This window comes from Chinchilla lanigera, unplaced genomic scaffold (genome assembly GCF_000276665.1).
Source record: "Chinchilla lanigera isolate Chin_1 unplaced genomic scaffold, ChiLan1.0 scaffold00105, whole genome shotgun sequence".
NCBI classification, from domain to species: Eukaryota; Metazoa; Chordata; class Mammalia; order Rodentia; family Chinchillidae; genus Chinchilla; species Chinchilla lanigera.
In genome coordinates this window covers 6224732-6236853 of record NW_004955506.1, presented here as the reverse complement: position 1 = coordinate 6236853, position 12122 = coordinate 6224732, and the positions used below count along the sequence as shown (strand labels likewise).

The 12122-nt window shown below is 59.3% G+C and overlaps 1 protein-coding gene across 1 annotated transcript in view; it reads right to left on the bottom strand.

Moving 5' to 3' along the window:
* The window catches only part of Evpl (envoplakin), an 18852-nt gene extending 9486 nt beyond the window's left edge, over nucleotides 1–9366 (bottom strand). The window contains exons 1-14 of the mRNA XM_005407464.2: nucleotides 9057–9366; nucleotides 6329–6428; nucleotides 5820–5974; nucleotides 5612–5738; nucleotides 4825–4950; nucleotides 4628–4666; nucleotides 4328–4489; nucleotides 4141–4248; nucleotides 3960–4055; nucleotides 2324–2449; nucleotides 1779–1925; nucleotides 1349–1503; nucleotides 1087–1184; nucleotides 663–835 (exon numbers count right to left, since the gene is read on the bottom strand). Coding sequence (XP_005407521.1) covers nucleotides 663–835; nucleotides 1087–1184; nucleotides 1349–1503; nucleotides 1779–1925; nucleotides 2324–2449; nucleotides 3960–4055; nucleotides 4141–4248; nucleotides 4328–4489; nucleotides 4628–4666; nucleotides 4825–4950; nucleotides 5612–5738; nucleotides 5820–5974; nucleotides 6329–6428; nucleotides 9057–9181 — 1737 coding nt within the window. The 5' untranslated portion in view covers nucleotides 9182–9366. The remainder of the gene's footprint in view (nucleotides 1–662; nucleotides 836–1086; nucleotides 1185–1348; nucleotides 1504–1778; nucleotides 1926–2323; nucleotides 2450–3959; nucleotides 4056–4140; nucleotides 4249–4327; nucleotides 4490–4627; nucleotides 4667–4824; nucleotides 4951–5611; nucleotides 5739–5819; nucleotides 5975–6328; nucleotides 6429–9056) is intronic.
* Between the last annotated feature and the right edge of the window lie 2756 nt (nucleotides 9367–12122).

Sequence of the window (12122 nt, the reverse complement as noted above, 5' to 3'; positions counted from 1 at the left end):
AAGAAGAGGGGGCCATATATATATATCTCACAAAAAATAAAAATTACAGGTTGCACAACAGTGAGAAGAACACAGCTCATTTGTCTTTTTTTAAACCAAACACAAACGATAAAAGGTATTTGAACAAAAGAAAGAAAGAAAATAAAGAAAAAAAAAAGGTATTTGAACAGAAACCGGTTTGGAAGGATAACCAGATGCTGCCCCTGCGTGCTGGAGCGGGCGGGTTCTCCTCGTGGCACTCTCGGGTGTTGAGAACAGTCTTATTTGGCAGTGACACTCACACACAGTGCCACTTCAGGAGGCACCCCCTTGAGGCAGGAGTGATGGTCCCCAGGATGCTCCAGACATCCTCAGGCCGGTCGCCAGAAACCCTCCTGAGTGTGGGCCACTGCTCTGGCCTCTGCACGAACCCTCCCGGGAGCTCCTGCACTTCTGCCTCAGGACAACCCAATGAGCTGGGCCTGCCAGCCTGTTCCAGGGATGAGGAGACCCAGAGAGGTTGAGGCCTGGCCTGTTGGTGGTAGAGCCCTCGGTGGGGGCCAGGCTGGGGGCCCTCTTGGCTGAGCCTTGGACCACCCCTTCCCCTCCTTCAGCTCGGGTCCTGGTGGCTGCCTCATCTCCCCTAAACTGTCTGCTCCCCCAGGGCAGGGCTGTTCCCCTACCTCGTGGCTGTGGATGCGGCCCTCCAGGTCGTCCAAGGGCGCCGTGCGATTCAGTGGGGTCCGGACCCAGGCCAGGACCTGCCTCTCTATCTGCCCCAGGTCCCCGTCCAACTGGGTCATCTGTGTCAGGAGCTTCTGGGCCTGCGGGTTGGCTGGGGCTAAGCCAGCTGGAGCTGGGGCAGAAGAGCCGGTGAGAGCTCAGGCCCGCGATGCACCCTCCCAGGTTCCCACAGTGGGAGGCCGGGCAGGGCCCAGCCCAGGGAACAACAGCCCCAAGGGCTTGCCAGCCCGGGAGATGGAGTCCCCAGAGCACACATCCCTAAGCCAGGCCCACCTCTCGGGTCACCTATCACAGTCCCCAGAAGTGGTGTAGGAATCTAGGTCCTTCTTCCCAACAATCCTACTCCCCCCTGTGCCCAGGTACCCTGCTGTTCCGGGTGTGAGGGCTCCACGCGACTGGCCCTCAGGTGGCTCTGCACTGTGGCCACTTTCTGCTTCAGGGCCTGCAGCTCTGTGGCCAGCCTGGAATGAGATCAGAGAAGGACGTCCCTCCCGCTCTTTCTGCAGTCACTACACCAGGGAACACACATTCAGGCAGGGGCTCTGGGCAGTGGTCTTGGGCACCGCAGAGCTTGGTCCAGGCCACAGCCTGCCTCTTGCCCCCAGGTATCCCAAGGGAGACCCACCTGGAGGCCCGGGCCACAGCTTCGGGGTCCGGTGCAGGGATGCGGAAGCAGGTGGCCGGGGCAGTCTTTGTCTCCCCGCCGGGGCCCTGCACCACCCACGTGTGTGGGTCAGTGTTGTCCACCAGCGTACAGCGCTCTCCCCGCAGCAGCTGCACCTGGTGGACAGATGAGGAGGGGCCTGTGTCAGCCTGGGCAGGAGCTGGAGAGGCAGCGAAGGTTAAACGGGTCGGGGATGAGGACAGAGACAGGTGGGGACAGCGGCTGGAACTGGGGCAGGAGGTGGTGGGGTGCGGCAGAGACGGATCAGATGTGAGACTGGCTGGAGCTGGGCCGGGGAGGAGGAGAACAGGGGGAGGGACAGAGCGGGGTGGGGGCTGAGCTTGGGGGCCTGGGATGAGGTCGCGTGGGTCAGGGCAGCCAGAGCTTGTACTTCTCCCGAGTCCCAGTCACAGATGCTGTCCACGTGCAGGGGCTGCTGCAGCTGCTTCCTGCGCTGGGGCAGAGGGGCCACCTCCCGGCTCCGCTGCTGCAGGTCCCCAATGGCTCTCTCAGCCACCGCCAGCTGCTTCTCCTCTGCCTGCGGGGGCCCAGGCAGTCGGGGCTCAGGCCGGGCTGCGCTGCAGAACACCTATCCCACACCTGCTTCCCAAGAGGGCCCGGCCTGGCCTTCATCAGGGGAGGTTTCTGAGTCAGCACATGGAAGGAGCCCCTCCGTGGGGCCCAGGTCTGTAGATCTGTGGGTTGGGAGGAGACTGGAGGGGCTCAGAGCTCTCCCGGGCTGCCCTTGCTATGCTACATAGGAGGAAACTGAGGTCCAGAGAAGACAGGGTCTTGCTGCTAACTGGGCAGCCTTCTACCCCCATGCCAGGATTTGGGGCAGCACTAGGGACCGAGGTGTGGAGAAGAGAGGTCCAGAAAGACGAGCAGGCCTGATTCCCAGCAGTAGGTGCAGATGGCCTGCTGAGGCGGTCTCACCTCCAGCTGCGGTAGCAGTTCCGTGGCAGGGCCAGCAGGGCCCCCGGAAACAGGGCTGTACTTGGTGTCCAAGTTGGAATTGAGCTTCGCCAGAGTCTGGCTGACTGTGTCGGCCTCTTCCTGGAACTGAGGTCACTGGGTGGTCACAGGCAGAGCCAGGGGCATCTTGCTGCCCACGGACCCTGCAGACCAGCTCAACACAGCCACAGCCTAACTGCACCCCAAGCTAAACCCGAACCCTGCTAAAGCGCAGCCAGCTGAACAAAACCCAGCTACATCTGCCTGGGCGGTGGGACCTTCTTAAATGGAACAGTCTGTAAATGGGTGTTTTTGGTTCACTGAACTTAGTTCTTAGGTATGTCACACAGCACTTGGATTTGTCCTTCCTGTGCAGTGAGGGTCCCCCTGCCTGCCTCCCTCCAGCCCCTGCAATCCTCACTGGGACAGGAGGGGAGACTGGGCCGTGCTTGTTGCAGCTGCAGAGAAGGCAGGAGGAGTGTGCTTGAAGAAGCAAACATGAGCCAGGTGGCTGCACACCTGTAATCCCAACTCTTCTGGAGGCTGAGGCAGGAAGCTGGCAAGTTTGAGGCCAGCCTGGGCAACTTAGTGAGACATTGCCTCAAAATATAAACAGGGTGGAGATGTAGCTCAGTGACAGAGCGCTTGTTTATTTATTTATTTATTTAATTTTTTGGTTTTTTTCTGGTACCAGGAATCGAACTCATGACCTTGTGCTTGCCAGGCAGGCGCTGTGCTGCTGAGCTAAATCCCCAGCCCCCTATTTTTTTTTCTTTTTTTTTTTGTAGTATTGGGAATAGAACTCACAACCTTGCCCTTGCCAGGCTGGCGCTTATGCCGCTGAGCTATATCCCCAGCCTAGAGTGCTTGTTTAGTAAGTGCAAGGCCTTGGGTTCAATCCCAGTATGGATGGAAGGAAAGAAGGGAGTAAAGAAGCAAGGAGGAGAAAGAGATTTGTGGTCAGGTAATACCATGTAATTACTCCCCAGGGTGTGATGATGGTATTGTGGTTTTATAGGAAAATGCTGTTCAACCAGAAAAAAAAAACAACTCCTTGGTGTTTGTCAAAAGCATATGAAACCCTTGGGTGGAAATTACAATTACAAAGGGAATCCAATATCTATTGTATCAGTATTTCTTAGCCCTTTTTCATTGTTGTTCTCCTAAATAGACTTTTTAGATATTTTTTTCCCTCTTAATTCTCCTACCATTCCCAAGAATGTTTTCCCCCCAGCTACTGGAGATTGAACCCAGGACTTTTGTTTTTCTGTCTTGAGACAGAGTTTTACTACATAGCCCAGGCTGGCCTTGAACTCATGCCTGTCCTCCTGCCTTGGCCCCCGAGTGCTGGGATTACAGGTGCGTACCACCACATCCAGCCTGAACCCAGGACTTTTGTACTAAGCTGCATCCCCAGTCTTTTATTTTAGACCTGGAGGGTCTGGCTAGGTTGATAAAATTGTCCAGTTAAGTCTTGGATTTGTGATTCTCCTGCCTCAGCCTCCCAGAAGGCCGGGATTACAGGTGTGCACCACCATGGCCAGGTGTCTTGTCCACCCTCCCTGTACCGGTGCATCCCACCCGGGACAGCCAGCCCCTGACACCCTGGTGGGCTCACCTTGCGGTAGTTTTCCAAGTGCTGCAGGTGGCTCTCCTGGCAGATGCACAGGTTCAGGAAATTCTGCCATTCCATCTTCAGGGCCTCCTGGTGCACCTGCGAAGTGCAGCACCCAGAGCTCACACTGTGCCCCTGCGGCCCTTGGATTGGCTGGCTCTGGGGCAGGGCGGGACCTGCAGACCTGGATGGGCCCCACGGCAGGGTGGCCCAGCTCCACCATACGCTCGCCATCATCCTCCAGCTTGTTCACGCTCTGCTCCTGGCCCAGCAGCTCGTACTGCTTGAAGTGCTGCGGGCGAGTGGGGCCAGAGTGGCGGTGAGCACCAGGCTGGCGCTGGCCACCCGGCTGCCGCACCACCCCCACCGACCTCATACTCCAGCCGCAGGCCTTCGGGGTCGGCCATGAGGTCGCTCCAGTCCTGCTGCAGGATGCGGCGCTGCTGCTCGGCCAGGGCACTCAGCTGCCGAGTGCAGGCCTGCAGGTGCGTGTACAGGCTGCCCAGGCTCTGCTTGCGCCACGAGGCCGCCTTCTGTGCTCCGGACCAGCAGCCGCAGGGCAGGGAGAGAAGCGGGTGGGAGAGAAGGGGGTGGGGGAGGGGCCCATCAGATGCCACCAAGGGTCCAGGTGGGCAGGCCCTGCACCCAGCTCCCTCCCTCCTCCTGCTCACCAGCAGGTCCCGGTATTGGTCTCGGATGCTGGCCGCTTCCTGCCGCAACCAGGAGAGAAACAGGGCCAGTGAGAGGCAGGGTGCAGGGAGTTGGCACCCTACATCGGGGCCGGCTGTGCCCCTCCACAGAGGGGAGCCGGTCCAGCCCAGGCTCTAGTGGGAGGAAGGGGTCTGGGGCTGGAGTGGGACTCACGCACCGGCCCCACGAGGCTCCGCAGCTGCTGCCCGTAGGCCTCAATCTCCCTCTGCAAGATGTTGTGCTCTGCGACCTGCTGCTCCAGCTCCCCTATGCCCGGCCCGTACTGGCCTTCTCTGACCTGCTTCTGCAGAAGAGCGGGCCGCTCAGTCCTGCCTGCAGGACCTCTGGGCAGAGCCCAGAGACCCCCACCGTACCTCCCTGCCTCCCAGCAAGCCCCTCAGGAGAAGCAGATCGGCCAGGGGAGCAGCCTGCTCCAGCCAGCGCTGTCCTCTGTCATCACAGCTCCTCTGCCATAGTAGCACCAAAGCCCAAACCCTCACCTCAAGTCAGGGTGTCCCACAGCCTGGCCGTGCCCACTGCCCAGAAAAGCCCACTTCCCATCAACCCCTGGGTCTCCTCCCCGAAAGAACCATGGTTCCTTCCTTCTGGAATGTCCCCGCTACTTCACCCTGACCCAGGCAAGCCGCTACCTCTCATGCACCCTCTCCTGCAGGAAGCCTTCCCCAGCTGCACTCTGTCCCCCTGCTCCCTTCCCAGACCCTGCGCCATCCTCAGGGTTAAAGTCAGGCAGCCAGGTTGGGGGTGGGGGGTGGGGATTAGGGTGTTTAGCTCAGTGGCTTAAGTGCTTGCCTAACAAGCCTGAGGTCATGAGCTCGATTCCCAGTACCAAAAAAAAAAAAAAAAGTCAGGCCAGGGGTGACGCTGTTCTCTCCGGCTTGTTCTCTGACTGTACCAGGTGCGACTGAGCTCCCTGAGGGTGTCTCAGACAGTAGGGTGCTCCTGACCTGTTTCTGCTCCAGCACACGTGCCCAGTCGACCCGGGACCCCATGTCCAGCGGCAGCACCATCCTCTCATACAGGGCTCGGTACTCGGCGCACTCCTGGGTTACCCGCTCATGCAGCTGCTTGATGCTGCGGGAGGATTGGCCCGTGGATCAGGGATGGGCCTCCCCGGCACCTCCGAGCCTCCATCCTGCACCCCGGCCCACTTACTCCTTCTCGATCTCCTCGGCCTGCGGGTGCTTGAGGCGCCGGGCCTTGTCCACATCCAGGAAGAGGTCTTTGAGCAGCACCTCCGCCTCCTTCAGGTTGCGGCCCGTCTCCTGCTGGTGCTGCAGAGCCTGGCTCTGCTCGCTGCGCAGCCGGTCCTGTGGGCAGGGACGAAGAGGCTCACCAGGGCCCAGACCCCACATCCTCCCTAAGTCTTTGCTGACCTGCTACTGCCAGCCTGAGCCCAGCCTGCCTCAGGCCTGCCAGGTTCACCGTCTGGGCACCTGCGAAGCTGGAGGCAAGGATGCAAGAGAAGCCCAGGCCGCTCTTTGTCCCCCAGGGCAGGGAGTGCAGCAGAGCAGAGAGGGAAGGACAAGCTCTCTCCTACTGGCTGTGGGGAGCAGACAATGGAGAAGCGGGGTGACTGTCCTCTTGTCATATCAGCACGGGCACCCAGACACTACGCGGGGCTTCCCATGCCCTCTGGCCAGCCCCTGCTGCCTGGGCCTCACCTGCTGCAGCCTCTTCTGGGTCTCCAGGATGTCCCTCTCCACCTGGTCCGCACTGGCTTGCATGCGGGAGATGAGCAAGGCCAGCTCCTGTGTGGCAGCCCTGGTGGGTGGCAGGGGAGAGAGGGTCACGTGGGGAAAGACCCTCTGTGCCCCACCTGCTGGGGTCCCCTCCTGCCCACAGCCAGGCTGTCTGCTCTGGAGGGAGGAGTCCTTGGCCCCGGGGACTCCCAGGTACTCAGCCTTGGGGCTGGGGTTCAGGAAGTGAACTCCTGGCTGTGTAATGTGGTGGCACAGGAGGCCTGGGCTCCCAGCCTCAGCCAGGTGGCCCGGCAGTGAGTCCCACCCCCCCAGCTGCTGTCCGCTTCCTGGGGGTGGCGGGTGGGTGGCCCAGGAGCAAGCTAATCACCAGCTCTCACTTTATGGTCTGCTGGCTGGGTCCTGGAGGGGCAGTCAGGCTGTTGGGGATGAGGTGCAGGAGAATGTGCACCCCCCCACCCCCACCCCCATCCCAGTGCTGTCTCCTCCACCAAGTGGCTTTGCCTTTGTCAAGCCAAACACTATTGGAGCAGGGAGGGGCCAAAAGATGGCTTGGTGCTGGGTGTGGTGGTACACACCTGTAACCCCAGCACTCAGGAGGCTGAGGCAGGAGGAGTCCCTTGAGTTTGAGGCCAGCCTGGGCTACATAGAACAGAAAGAGAGACAGAGAGAGAGAGAGAGAAAGACAGAGAGACAGAGGCAGAGACAGAGAGAGACAGAGACAGAGAGAAGGGGAGGGAGAGAGAGAGAACAAAAAAACAGTGAGAGAGAAAGAGGGCTTGGGTACCCCACTACTCAGATTCAGGTTTCTGAAGCTCAGATTGGGTCCTGACTTGTTCTGAGTCATGCAGGAACAGAGGTGAGCTTGTGCTGCCTGGGCCCCAAGCACTCCTTTCCCTCAGGCAGCTCCTGCTGTTTGCTGTACTCTCTGAGGGTCAAGGGGGCCACACAGACCTTAAAAAGGAGAAGTAGCACAAGCCTGAGGAGCATGGCGTCCTGTGGGGGGTCACAGTCCTAGGGGAGGGGAAGCCTTCAAGGAGCTGTAAACTGGGGTCAGAGGACAGGATCCCCAGGCAGAGGCCCGTGCCAGTGAACACACAGCAGTCTGACAGGACTCCATGGTCCAGTTCTGGGGTTGACCTTCTCTATCACTACTGCTGTGTAAACTTAGACAAGAGACAACTCCTTTGTGCCTAAGTTTATATATATATATATATATATATATTTCCCCCCCTTGGTCTTTTTGAGACAGGGTCTCGCTATGCAGAACAGTTCAGGCTGGCCTTGAGCTCACTTTGTAGCCCAGGCTGGTCTTGAACTCTCAATGACCCTCCTGCCCAAGCCTCCCAAGTGCTGAGATTACAGGTGTGCTCCACCACACCTGCGGGTTTCTTACTTATAAAATGGGGTTTTATTTATTTATCTTGTTTTTTTGAGATAGGGTCTTACTTTGTAGTCTAGGCTGGCCTTGAATTATATAGTCCAGGCTGGCCTCAACCTCACTCACGGTGATCCTCCTGCCTCAGCCTCTAGAATGCTTAGGATTACAGGTGTGTACTGCCACACCCAGTAAAGTGGGGTTTTAATAGCATCTTCCACGGAGCCCATGGGAAGCCTCATGTGCAGAGTTAGCACCCAGCACATGTTAGTTTTTATTCCACAGAGGGTAAGCACCTTGAAGGCAGGCCTGGCAGTTTTGTTTATGGCAGCATCCCCAGAGGCAGGGAGTGGCCCTGAACACTGTAAATGCTCAGTAAGTGTGTGTGGATTACACACAGGGAACTAGCAGCCCTCTTTCGGGGTGCTGTGGATGGAGCGGCCCCAGGCTGGCATGCACAGCAGCCTGCGTATAGCTCTGTTCTCAGGTCTGGCCTCAAAGAGGGCTGCTCTTACCCAGAGCTGCGCCTCTACCATGGGCCAGGGAGGAGAGGTCACTCCCGTGAGAGTCTTAACCACTGCCTTTCCTGTCTCCCCGGAAGCCCAGCCTGTGTGGGCGCCCTGATCCCTATCGGGGTAATGGGCGCCCACCCCAGCCTTTCATCTCTGCTCTTATCTCAACACTCTGACACCCTGGACCGGAGCGGGCGCCTCCTCCTCCTGCAGGAAGGCTGAGGGCATGAGCGGGAAGCAGCAGCCAGGTCTGTGTGCAGAGGGGCAGGAACAGCACCCCCACACCCCGCTGGAAAGGAGCCCCCAGCTCTTTCACCGTTCACCCAAGGCCGGGGTGAGAACTGGGGAAAACTGCAGCTGAGGTTGGGGCGGAGGAGGAGAGCCCCAGCTGCCTGTCCCCGGCCACCCGCCCTCTCGCTCTCAGCTCTTGGTCCTGCCCACCCGCACCCAGGCCCTGAAGAACCGTCCCGGCCCAGTGGAGCTTTGGGAGCAGAGCCCTGGACGGCAGCCAGGCCCCAGGTCTCCCAGCCTCCCCGCTCCTCTCCTGCAGAGCAGCCTACAGAAGCGGCCCTCAGGCTGTCCCCAAGTATGCAGGGAGCCACCGCCATCACCTGCTTCCTGCCAGGCTGGAGCGCAGCCTGTGCCAGAGGCTCCTGAGGTGGGACAGCATCCACCCCCTGGCCCTTTGGCTCGGGGATACCCAATGCCTGTCTGAGGTGCCACCTCCAGGCAGCTGGAGCACCCGGGTATCCCCGCCCCACCCAGACCCCAGCTCCTCAGTCCCCCTCCGGCACCCGCTCACCGGCTGTGCTTGCTGGGGGAGCCTTTGGGGGATCCTTTGGCTGGAGAGCCCTTGGGGGACCCCTTGGCCCAGGAGTCCTTGGAGGACCCCTTCCCCTGGGAGCCTTTGCTCAGCCCCTTGAACATGGTGGTAAAGGCAGGTGCCGGCTCAGGCTGGGCTCCCCGGGGGGCAGGAGGGCAGCAGGCGGTGTGCGTCCTCGGAGGCTGCTTGGCCAGGCTGTGGTGCTGTGGGGCTGCCAGGGGAAGGCAGTTTCTGCAAGGCCCCTCCCTGCAGGTGAGGGCTCCCGGCCTGGGCCTGACTGCTGCGCATGCCCCACCGCCCCTGCATAACCAGTCTGGGAGGAAAGGGCACAGCCTGGAGGTGGAGGCGGGGCGCCCAAGAACGACTCCCACAGAGGCTTGGACCTGCTACACCCACATGCCCAGGAGGAGCGCACAGCGATCCCACCCAGATGGATGGGGAAATAGCTGGGCGGGAGGAGCGGCAGACACAGGAGGACAAGCAGGCACAGGCTCCACGGAGAGGCCCGGCCCTAGTGCTCAGCACAGAGGTCCCTCTATCAGGCCGCCCCACCCACGAAAGCCGCCTGGAAAGGTGCGGCCTCCGCCCTGACAGCCCAGGGCTGCTTCCTGCTCCCCAGTGGGGCTGCTGGGGAACATGCACAACTGACCTTTATTTTTTCTTCTTTTTTCGTTTTCTTTTTTTTGAGACAGGTTTTCTGTTTTTTTTTTTTGTTTGTTTGTTTTTCTCTGGTACCGGGAACCGAACTCACGACTTTGCGCTTGCCAGGCAGGCGCTTTTGCCGCTGAGCTAAATCCCCAGCCCCTGAGACAGGTTTTCACTATGCAGTTTGGGCTGGCCTTGAACTTACTATGTAGCCTAGGCTGGCCTTGAACTTGCAGGGATCCTCCTGCCTCAGCTTCCCAAGTGCTGGAATCTCTCTCTTCTTCTTCTTGTTCTCCTTGTTCTCCTACTTCTCCTTCTCCTCCTCCTCCTCCTCTTCTTCTTCCTCTTCCTCCTCCTCCTCCTCCTCCTTCTTCTTCTTGCATTCCTGTATCCCATTTATCTTTCATTTTTGAGAGACGGTTTCACTGAGTTGCTAAGTTGTCCATGCTGGGCTCAAACTTGACATCCTCTTGCCTCCAGAGTAGCTGGGATTACAGGTGTGCACCACCATGCCTGGTAACCTCCTCTTCCTACGAGAGCCTCAGGGTCTAGAGGAAGGGGCTGGATTCCCCCTACAAGCCTTCCAGGCACTCAGCAGCCCAGCTCAAAAAGTCTTCTCTACACACATGGTCATTCGTGGACTCATTCTTAGAACCACCCGATTTCGGTGGAAGGAGGACGGGAAGGGAACAAGTGGAAGGGACACAGTCACACTGGGACGTCCTAGCAGGCCTAGGACAGAACACAGCCTGGTCTACAAGAAAGGTCCCAGCAGACTGGGGAGACTGAGCCTAAACCCGGTCACATGCCCCAGGGAGACAGAAGAGGCCTCATGGACAAGCCCCTGAACGTGGGGGCCCAGGAGCCCCCTTTCCTGAGGAGAGGGGCTGACAGAGGCAGTAGGGTAGGAAAGGCCAAGGGGGGCCTTGCCAAAACAAGCAGCAACAGGAAACAAGGCAGCCTGCAATGGCCTCTGCTTCCAGCTAGTTGTGATTAGTGAGATGGCGCCAGAGAGGAGAGGCCAATTTCCTTCTAAGCACCACGGCACGCCTGCCACCAACTGTTCTCAGAAGGGGCCATTTGCTCAAGACACTGCAGTTCCAGAGCCCCTCCTACCTGCTGCTCTTCACCTTTGAGGTGGGGCTTCCTGGAGGTGGTGGTCATGGGAGGTAGGCGTGGTGGGGACAGGGAGATCCAGACTCCAGCTGAAGCCTAGACTGTGTGTTTTGCCCCTCAGCTGCCAGAGGCCTCCTGGAAATAAATGAGTGCTCTCAGCGTTTTCCCATGTCCCAGAGGGCCGGGGCTCACTCCCTGGCATGACCAATGGCTGCCAGGTCACATCGGAGGGCCGGCTCTGCAGATGAGGGCGGCTGGGCACGGCCAGAACACCCTGGGCCTTGAGGTGACACATCCCTCCGGATGCTCCTGCTCAGATGGCGGTGACCCTGGCCCCGAGATTAAGTCACCGGAGAATGGATAGGGGCAAAAAGAGAGGCGTTGTTTTTGCATTTCTTCTCTCATCCTTGGGACAGTGAGGGACTGCTAATCATCTGAGGGCCAGCGGGCCGTAGTCTGAGGGAGAGAGCTGACCAGGCTGAAAGCAAAGTGCCCAGCGCTGGGGCTGCCACGCGCAGCCAGGCACGCAGGCGGCTGGGCCACACAGCCAGGCCGCAGGGTGGTGCAGCGGTTTAAGCACGTGGGCGCTCACTTTCTTCTGCCCCTGCAGGGAGCCTCCTGCCCGCTGAAGCAGATGGAGGCAATTGATTCTTTTTGCCCTGGGAACGGAAGCTGCTCCCTGATGAGGAAATTTCTGCTGTCTCAGGAAATTGCGCTCTGTTTGTTCACAAGCTCGCTGTTAGACCCTTGGACCGAGGCTGAATGACAGCCTCCCCTCCTTTACCCTCCTTAGCCAGCGGGGGCCCAAGGGCCTCCGCCAGCGGGACCTAGGGAGGCTGGGAGGTGGCGAGGGGAGTCAGGGGGAGGCGCCTCCTTCCATGGGCCGAGCTGCAGGCCTGGAGTACAGCTGCAGCCCCAGGAATCTGCAGGGCTGCCGGGAGGAGGCTCTTTTGGCAGCAAATCTACCCAGTGAGGCTGATAATAAAGAAATGCTGAAGGTGTGCCCGGAGAGCAGGAAGCAAAGGGCGACAGTGCTTGCCCAGCCTAAGCAGCGTTGGGAAGCAAGGGTGCTGGCTGTACCTTTGGGGCCTTTTATAGGGAGGAGCTGGAAGTAACATCTAAAAAAGCTCAAAGCACGCCAAGCCTGCCTGTACTGAGAGTAGGATTCCCTGTGTGAAATAGCTGGAGAGTCCAGAGGGGACCTAGGAGTTCCCAGTTCAAGGCCGTCTCTGGATGTCTGTTGCTCCCTGTGAAAACTCCCCTTATCTGGGCTTGGGCCACAGC